The sequence below is a fragment of the Microcebus murinus genome, chromosome 16, assembly GCF_040939455.1.
Source record: "Microcebus murinus isolate Inina chromosome 16, M.murinus_Inina_mat1.0, whole genome shotgun sequence".
NCBI classification, from domain to species: domain Eukaryota; kingdom Metazoa; phylum Chordata; class Mammalia; order Primates; family Cheirogaleidae; genus Microcebus; species Microcebus murinus.
Genome location: NC_134119.1, coordinates 68,028,772 through 68,038,233, shown reverse-complemented (window position 1 = coordinate 68,038,233; position 9,462 = coordinate 68,028,772). Strand labels below are relative to the sequence as shown.

At 53.6% G+C, this 9,462-nt stretch overlaps 1 protein-coding gene across 2 annotated transcripts; it reads left to right on the top strand.

The window, feature by feature from the left end:
• The first annotated feature begins 171 nt into the window (after positions 1–171).
• Positions 172–4,196, top strand: RRAS (RAS related). 2 transcript variants are annotated; one of them, XM_075993219.1, is made up of 7 exons: positions 307–412; positions 1,155–1,276; positions 2,410–2,497; positions 2,601–2,703; positions 2,789–2,897; positions 3,632–3,750; positions 3,823–4,196. In XM_075993219.1, the coding sequence occupies exons 2-7, from the start codon at positions 1,265–1,267 to the stop codon at positions 3,905–3,907; spliced, it is 516 nt and encodes a 171-aa protein (XP_075849334.1). In that variant the 5' UTR covers positions 307–412; positions 1,155–1,264; the 3' UTR covers positions 3,908–4,196. The 2 variants fall into 2 exon arrangements, with proteins under 2 accessions (XP_012609831.1, XP_075849334.1); XM_012754377.2 differs by lacking the exon at positions 1,155–1,276 and having other exon boundaries at positions 172–412.
• Positions 4,197–9,462: the final 5,266 nt, after the last annotated feature.

Sequence of the window (9,462 nt, the reverse complement as noted above, 5' to 3'; positions counted from 1 at the left end):
GGGTGAGCACAGTTCTGTCCTCAGCATATCCCCGCCCCCTTCGGAATTCCCCTCCGCTGCGAACGCCGTTCTCCTGCCCTTATTAGCATGGCTCCTCCTTTTCCTCGGCTTTGCACCCTCCTTAAGTGTCCCGGGATGGGAGCCCCTTTTGCCAGAGCTCATGATTATGCAGTAGCCTCATTAGCGTAGCCGGCCCCTGGGTCCCGCCCGGTTCCCCCCAGGCGGTAGCGACGGCAGCAGCGGCGGTGGCGACATGAGCAGCGGGGCGGCGTCCGGGACCGGGCGGGGGCGGGGGCGGCCCCGGGGCGGGGGGCCGGAACCCGGGGACCCCCCGCCCAGCGAGACACACAAGCTGGTGGTCGTGGGCGGCGGCGGCGTGGGCAAGAGCGCGCTCACCATCCAGTTCATCCAGGTAGTGGGCCCTCACCCGGGAGGGTGCCCCGGAACCCAGAACCGAGCCCTTTGGGGGATCCCCGAGAACCCGATTTCCTCTTGATCCATCACTGAGACCCTCTCATGAGCCCCTCTAATCTTAAGAAAATCCCCTCAGATTGTGACTTTAAGCTCCCCCAGGATCTCCACCCCCTACACGAGGGACCTTCCTCCTATATTCACATCCTGAGACCCCTGATCCCTCCCTCCCCCCAGTACCTAAGGCCCTACCTCCCTGCTGACCTGGCCCTGAGCACCTCCTGGGAGCAGCCCCCCCCCCAAATTCAAAACCTAAGCACTCCCAGGGTCCCCCACCTCCCTTCACTCTGATTCCTGTTCCCCCAAATCCCCAACCCCAGAACCTCACTGGGAAAACGCCTGTGCCCAGAACCTTTGAGACTCCCCAGTCTGGATTCTTAGCCTCTTCAGCATCCTCCCCCAGAATCTAGAAATTATGCCCAGACCTTGGCCCTGAGGCTCTTCTGGGACTATCCTGTCCTGAGAGAGGCACCCTCGAACCCGTGCTCTGAGAGAATTTTACCCTCAGACCCAAGAGATTTTTTAAAAAGATCCAGCACCTTGACCATTCCAGAAATCTCCAAGACCTCAAGTCCTAGCCATCCCCCATTTCTCAAGACCCCGACCTCTACCTTCCCACCCCATCCCAGAGGAAAACCAACCACTGCTCTATCTTTAATTTTCTTCTACTCCAACTCCCTGAGGCCCTCTTGGAAACCCTGGATGGCCCCTAAATCATCTCTAAGGAAGAAGCCCCCAGATTCTCGACACCTTCAGAAATAATTGCTGCTTGGGATTTTCTTTGACCCCATAAATGCATCTCAAGGTCTCTAAGACTCTATATTCTATGACAGACCTCCTAAGTGCCCCTGAGCCACCTCAGGACCCCTGAGCTTCTCCAGATGTGCTTTGAAAGACATACTGCTAATCCCCCCAGAGCCAGGACAAGCCCTCACCAAGCACCCCTCTAACAGATAGGATGCCGCCTTTCAGACCCATAGCCCCCAAATCACCCCTTCTCTCCTGAAACTCCACCCCTGCCCAGGAAACCTGCACCCATTCCCAAGGGAAGGCCACCCCACCTTAGAAAAACCCCAGAAAGGTGTCTGCCCCAAGATGCTACTGCAGAGGTCCCTGGGCCCCAGACCCCTCCGGAGACCCCAGCAAGCACCTGTGAGAGAGCCCCGCCTGTGCAGAGATAGGCCCCCGCCCTGGGCCCCTTGCACCCAGGGGCAGACCCAGAGCTGGCCAAAGGCCTGGCTGGAGGCGGACCGGGCAGGACCCAGGCAGGAAGGGAGTGGCCCAGCTCGAGGGTGGGGCAGCTTCTCCGCAGCCCGATTGGAACCGGGACCTTCCCTTGGGAGGAGACACTGGAGACTGCCTGAGGAGGAGGAGGGGAAAGGGGGAGGAGGGAGAGGAGGAGGAGGAAGAGAAGGAAGGGGAGACATAAACAGGCAGATAGTCTGGACTACAAGGGCTCCCAATTACTGATATGTTAACTGTTTAGCGGGGATTTTCTCTAAATCTCGCCCGTGCGGGATTGGGTGCAGTGCTATTCTTATTCCAAATGAGGAAACTTCCAAATGAGGAAACTGAGGCTTGGACAGGGGAAGTGCTCAGTTAACTGTCACCTGGCCAGGATGTAGTCACGACATGGGAATGTGGGAGATGTATACCAGACAGGACCAGGAGGGACTCAGGGAGAGGAGAATGGGGGGTGGACGGCAGATATCCAAAGAGCAAAGAGAAGGGAACAGAGACCCAGAGAGAGGGGGACAGAGACCCAGAGAGAGAGAAATAGAGATCCAGGGAAAGGCTGGCAGAGACCAGTAAGGGGGACAGAGACCCAGAGACAGTGACTTAGAGAGGGAGGATGCAGAAAGAGACAGGCCTAGGGGCAGTGCTTCATCCTCTCTGCTGGGGCGCTGCAGTGACAATGTCCTCTCCCCACCCCACCAGTCCTACTTCGTGTCTGACTACGACCCCACTATTGAGGACTCCTACACAAAGATCTGCACCGTGGATGGCATCCCGGCCCGGCTGGACAGTGAGGGCGGCAGGGAAAGGATGGGGTGGTGTCAGCAGGGGCTGATGGGGGGTGGCTGGGGGGAACCTCGTCCCCATGATGGCCCCTCTTCCTGTCTCCACAGTCCTGGACACCGCGGGCCAGGAGGAGTTTGGGGCCATGCGGGAGCAGTACATGCGCGCTGGCCACGGCTTCCTGCTGGTGTTCGCCATTAATGACCGGCAGAGGTGAGAGGGGTCGCTGGTGGCAGAGTGGGTGGAGAGACCAGAGCCCAGTGGCTGGCAGGACCTCACACTTCTGCTTCACTTGCAGTTTCAACGAGGTGGGCAAGCTCTTCACGCAGATCCTTCGAGTCAAGGACCGTGATGACTTCCCCATCGTGCTGGTGGGGAACAAGGCAGATCTGGAGACACAGCGCCAGGTTTGGGACCGCCCCTCTTCCCTGGGGACCCCATCTCAGCCTGGGGGAGGCTCCTTCCAGTGTGCCTTTCCCCACGTCAGCATCCTCCTTTGGCTCCTCTGGCTCTCTCCATTGTCATACTCCCCACCTAGATGTGTCACCCCAAAACTTCTGGGTCACCCAGCAGAGGGCCTGGCATATAGGAGTCCCTGGGACAGGTGGCTGATGGAACAAGGAGCACCTACCCCCATCAACCAGCCCTGACTCTCTGCCTGTCTCTGTCCCTTCCTCTCTTTCCCATGGGACCCTTGCCCCAGCCTCCTGCCCAGCCCCTCCCCTGCTCCTCCACTCCCCTGGAGCCCTAATTCTCTAGCCAGGCGCTGGATGCCCAGCATGGCTGTGTCCCCTCCTCTCTCTGCTCACACCACGTCCCTCATGACCAGGATTTCCACACAGCACTCATCTGCTAGGCTAAGCCTTTGGGGGTTTCCAGGCTTCCAGCTTTGCTGGCCTCCAACTCCTGGCGATCTAAGGTCAGGAGGGCACACGCCTACAAAGCCTGCCCCGATTCCTCACTCCAATGGCACCCAGCCCCCTCGGCATCTCCTGCCATGATCTCTCTGGAACTGTCCCTCTTCGCTTGAGCCCCCACAGTGGGTCACCTGCCCTAGAGCACACAGTATGCCTCCCACAGCTGGGGCCACCCTGAATACAGACACCTGAGTCCTCCCTGTGTCCCTTGCCCCCCTCCCCAGGTCCTTCGATCCGATGCATCCGCTTTCAGCGCCTCCCACCACGTGGCTTACTTCGAGGCCTCAGCCAAACTGCGGCTCAACGTGGACGAGGCCTTCGAGCAGCTGGTGCGGGCCGTCCGGTGAGCTGCGTCCCTTCCCATTGTCCTTGTCCCTAGCCCCTCCAGCCCAAACTCACTGGCCTCTCCCCACAGGAAATTCCAGGAACAGGAGCTCCCACCCAGTCCCCCCAGCGCCCCCAGGAAGAAGGGCGGGGGCTGCCCCTGCGTCCTCCTGTAGCCTGGGTGAGAGACAAGCAGTCAGCACAAGCTCTTGGGACCAGCTGTCCTCGAACCTTGCTGTGTGACTTGAGGCCCTTGCTGAGCCTCAGTTTCCTCATCTGGGTCTCCCAGGACACACTACACCCCCCACCCCTACTTCCTGGCCTCTTCCAGGCTATTGCCACTGTGTGCCTTCTGCCAACGCCTCCTTTCCCCACCCAATCCCCTGGTGGGGGTGAGGGGCTCCGGGTCACTGCTGTATATAACTCCCCTCCCCCAGAAAAATAAATGTCACTGCCATCACGAGATATTTTTGTTTGTATTTTTAAAGAAAACTTTTTTTTTTTTTAATTTGGGATTGGATAAGAGGTCTCATTATGTTGCCCAGGCTGGTCTCAAACTCCTGGGCTCAAGCAATCTTTCCACCTCAAACTCCCAAGTAGCTGGGTCTACATGTAAGTCCCACTGCACCTGGCCAGAGGTGCTTTTTTTTTTTTGAGACAGAGTCTTACGCTGTTGCTCAGGCTAGAGTGCCGTGGCATCAGCCTAGCTCACAGCAACCTCAAACTCCTGGGCTCAGGCGATCCTCCTGCCTCAGCCTCCCGAGTAGCTGGGACTACAGGCATGCACCACCATGCCCGGCTAATTTTTTTCTATATATTTTTAGTTGGCCAATTAATTTCTATTTATTTATTTTTTAGTAGAGACGGGGGTCTCGCTCTTGTTCAGGCTGGTTTCGAACTCCTGACCTTGAACGATCTGCCCGTCTCGGCCTCCCAGAGTATTAGGATTACAGGTGTGAGCCACTGCACCCGGCCTAGAGGTGCTTTTTTTTTTTTTTTAAGGCTGGTCAAGTGGAGCAGTGGGAGTGGAGAAGGAACAAAGGAATCTGTAACTGGTTGTGATCAATTAGTTGTAAACAGCACTGCACTCAGACCAACCTAGAGGTGCTTTTTAAAAAGGGAAATGGAGCCACCTGAAGTGGGGTGCACCTATAGACCCATAGACCCAGCTATTTGGGAGTTTGAGGTGGGGAGATCATTTGAGCCCAGGAGTTCAAGAACAGCCGGGGCAACATAGTGAGACCCCCATCTTAAGAAAAAGGAGGGGGATATTGAAACCTTAAAATCTGTACCCCCATAATATGCCGAAACAAAAACAAAAAAAAGAAAAAGGAGGCGGAAATGGGTTACGGGAAGGTGGGTGAATTCAGAGCACACCCAAAGCCTTGCTCCATCTAAAACACGCCAATCTAGAACCCACTGCTTGGAGAGGTGCAGGGGACAAAGAGAATAAGCCAAACCAGGCCATCTGGCCCCCCACTTCCCCTTCGACGAGGCAATTCTGTCCCTTGTCTGTTTTTGTGGGCATTTTACTGGGATGATGTCTGAACATCTGATAAAAGAATTTTCTTTTCCTGGAAAGTTCTAGAACCACACTGTTCAATACGGTAGGCAGAAGCTACATGTGGCTATTTAAATAAACTCAGTTCCTTAGTCACAGCGGCAACATTTCAAGAGCGTCACAGTCACCCGTGGCTAGCCTAATGAACAGGGCAACTATACAACATTCCTAATATTGCTGAAAGGTCTATTGGACAGTGATGTTCTAGAAGGTCCCAGGACCTTGGAGAAAGGCAGCAACTGTTACAAACCCTGCCCACCCACCTCCCACTTCCAGTGTATATTGAGAAAGGCCTTTTGGCTGGAGGAGGAAGGACAGGTGGGTGGAATGTTGTCCAAGCAGCCGTCTGGCAAGTTCTCAATTCCAGAAAGTTCCCAGTGGGATTGGCATCGGAGCCTAGCCCTGAATCCAACTTGGGGCCAGTGTGGACATGCCCATCTGAGCCTCTCTCCTGGGAGGGGCAAAAGTGTGGGACATCTTGAGGCCACAGTAAGTGGACAACATACTTGGATCAGGAAACCCAAAGCTCACCCAGGTCCTGGGAAGCCTCAGACTGCCCCCCTTCCAACCCAGGACCCCCAATCCTGGCTATTTGCTACTCTGGAAGGCCGGAGGCAACGGGAGACCACCATCCACCCACCTACCAAGCCTGTTTGGCCCAATCTTTGAACACCAAAACCTGCTCAACACAGCAGGCTAGAAACCTCAACTGAGATGTCCTCACCCTAGAACACTGGCCTCCACCTGATACCAGCTGTCAACAATCTCCTATCTTCTTCCCTGATTCCCAAAGGCTCCCAGTCATACCCACCCCACAACCTGCTTCCTAGTCCTAGGATTGAGCATGGCCCGCAGGCAAGGTCCCCAGTGCCAGGCTTTCTGGATTCGAATCCAGCTCTGCCACCTCGGTCTACTTACCTGTAAAATGGGGGCAATCACAGAGCTATTTCATGGGGTGGGCAAGAGGCTAGAGATAATCTGCACAGGGTCGGGGGAAAGAAAAGCACAGCACCTTGTCGGTACTAAGTGCTCACTATCAATGACCATGGCCCACTGTTCTCCATTCTGCCCCAGAACCATGAACAGCCCTCTGTATCCTAGATTAGAACACTGATTAGCTAAATATCCCTTTCCGGATTCCATTATCACAGAATCCTTGGCCTCTGTTCAACCTTCCACCCTGGGAACAAGTGCGGCTCAGATGTATTGTGACACGTTTGCCCTCCTCCCTGGCAGAACCTCTGCACACCGGGGGCCCACCCTGCCGGATGTGGGGAAGGGGCGACGCGGGAGATCGGACACCTCCCCCTAAGCCCCAGCTGGGGGTACTGAGCTCTCAACAGAAACGAGTCCCCTGCCAACTTCTCTCCCCCCAGGTCCCACAGTCAACACTCCCTCAGCACTTCTGAGTCTTTCCTGCAACGTCCAACGGGGCCAAGTTCTTGGCTGGGACACCCTGCTGCTCTCAGGACCAAGATGCACATTAAGGTGATGGAAGTTACTGCCTGCCCCCAGAAAAAGGCACACAGTCAAACCCTTGAGACAACTGGCAGGCCATTTTTGGAAGGCTCACAGCCACTAGCATCCCAAAGCTTGTTAAGACCACAGCAAAAGGCTGGCATCTCCCCAGGCACGTGTTCCTGCCAGTATGTTCCACTCCTGCCCTTCCCAGAGCTCTAGTGGGCCATTAGTCATTCTGTCTGTCCACATTTCCGTGTTCCTCTTTATCCACTTTTGACCTCCTCTATCCCTTTTCTGCCATATCTTGGACCCCTGTCAAACTTCTCAGGGTCTGCTGTAGGTCACAGGAGCTGTGGGCCAGGTGCTTTAAACTTGTCTTCCTTTATTTTGACAAAAGCCCATTTCACAGATGACAAAGTCAAGGATGGTGCCTGTAACCAACTCGCATGGTTAGTGCTGCAGCTGGGACCCACATTTGGGCAGTTGAGTACCAAATAACCATGTGGTTATTTTATCCCTAAAGAGATGATTCCTGATCCCACCATCCAGCCTTAGAACATTCCATCCACTTTCTACCCTGGACCTCTGGCAGGGGATGATGCCAATCCACTGGCCCAGACTTGACAGTCCAGTCCAGAATCTTGAGTGTGCCACTGCCCGTCAGAGACTGCATCCCACAGGCCACAGTTCAAGACACTAAAGGTCCATCCTTAACCCTCTTAACTCAATGATTCTAGAAAGTTCATGTCCATTGTTGACACTTCCATTATGGTTCTGAAGCGCTACTATCCACCTTCTCTTCTGTAAAACCAGGGCTCTAAAATCTGTAACATGATGATCTAGACAATACCCCAGGCTCTAGAACTGTGAGGGTTCTTCCTCAGTTTCACATGGGAGGGAATGTGGAACACTGATCTTCCACCCTGGAATCTCACTGGGTCTCTACCCACCGACTAAACCAGGTTTCTGGAACACCAGCGGTCTACCTTTGGCAATGCGTGTCTGGGCTATAGAATGATTTTACTACTTTATAGGCTGGCTTCTAGAATACTGCCAGTTGACCTCCACATTTCTAACATTCCTATTCCAGAACATTGCTCTTCAAACTTGAATGTGCTGTAGAATCCCTTCAGGATCGTATTAAAAAAATGGGTTCTGATTGAGCAGATCTGAGAAGCAGCATGAGATTCTACATTTCTACAAGCTCTTGGGGAACTCTCAGGGTACTGGGCCATGGACCACACTTTGAATAGCAAGGCTCAAGAACACAGGACTTGAGCTGGGCTTGGTTGCTTGCACCTCAGCTACTCTTGAGGCTAAGGCAGGAGGACCCCTCAAGGCCAAGAGTTCGAGTCCAGCCTGGGCAACGTAGGGAATACAGGACTCCATCCTCCACTCTGCAGGCTAGCCAATGGAAACACTGCCACCACAACACCCGTAACTTTGCACTTCAGGGCCCAGAGAAGGAAGAAGACCCACCTTCCACCATACATTAGGGAGCCAAGAAAAAGCTGGCCAGGTCCTGACACTGTCACTGCCTGTAGTGATTACAAATATTTCTACATTTTGAGTAATTTCTCCTTCAAGTAGAGCTGAATTCTCCTCTCCTTTTGAGCGCATGTTGGACTCAATCATTCTCTTCTGCCTTTATGATCCACCATCTGCAGTGGAACCACCACCAAAATAGATTTTCATCAAAATCATCATGGGGGGACCATTGCTCTCAAGTTTCAACCCTTGGAGAGGGTAAAGAAGGAATCCCTCCTAACCAGCAAAGACTGGTTTTTGCTGGCAAGCAACTGGAAGATGGACATATTAATGCTTTGTTTGATTACAACAAAGGAGTCTACTTTCCATTTTGTGTTGAGACTGTGGTGGTGCTAAGAAAAGGAACACATCATAAACCACCCCCATAAGCACAAGTGCAGAGGAAGGTTGGGCTGGCTGTCCTGAAATACTATCAGGTGGATGAGACTGGCAAATTAGTCACCTTGGTCAGGAGTGTCCTTCAGATTAATTGGGATTGAGCTTTTATGGCCAGCTACCTTGACAGACATCCTGGTAGCAAATGTCATCTGACCTACTGCTTCAGCAAACCAAAAAAGAAATAACTGTGTAGGAGGTTAATAAAAGACATGAACAAGGAAAAAAAAAAGATTTTCTCTTCTGATGAAGAGTATGGTTGAAGAGATGGTGTACAATGACCAAGATTAGAACCTAAAAAAAAAAATCTGGCTTCCTCCCTTGCTCTCTTGGGTCACCTGCTCTGGGGGAAGCCAGCTGCCACTTGGTGAAGACACTCCAGCAGCTCTGTAGCAACAGCCATAGAGCGAAACATCCCGAAAGAGGATTGTGCGGCTGTCCCCAACTCTCACATGGCTGTTGCCTGGCCAACATCTTGACTACACCCTCATGACAGACGCCAGCCCAGTACTGCCCCCAAAGTCCTGAACTTCAGAGACCCTAAATGTTTGTTGTCCAAAGTCATTAAATTTTGGGGTGGGTATGATCAAATACTAATAGACTAAAAAAAAAACTAAATAAACAATAACTTTCAAGGCGTGGTGGTTTGTCACACAGCAACACAGAGCATACACAGACCTCAGGCTACTTCCCAGGGTTCTAGAAAAGCCCCGTTCCGGCCCCTCTGCCCTCCGCCACCCCCAGGCCCACCCAAACGCCGCAGGACAGAGGCACTCCAGCCTGCCG

What these genes read in the sequence shown, in the direction of transcription:
- RRAS (XM_012754377.2), top strand. Translation starts at nt 254, where the DNA reads ATGAGCAGCGGGGCGGCGTCCGGGACCGGGCGGGGGCGGGGGCGGCCC. An exon ending in CATCCCGGCCCGGCTGGACA is followed by an intron (nt 2,498 to 2,600) that starts GTGAGGGCGGCA and finishes CTGTCTCCACAG; the next exon opens with TCCTGGACACCGCGGGCCAG. An exon ending in ATCTGGAGACACAGCGCCAG is followed by an intron (nt 2,898 to 3,631) that starts GTTTGGGACCGC and finishes CCCCCTCCCCAG; the next exon opens with GTCCTTCGATCCGATGCATC.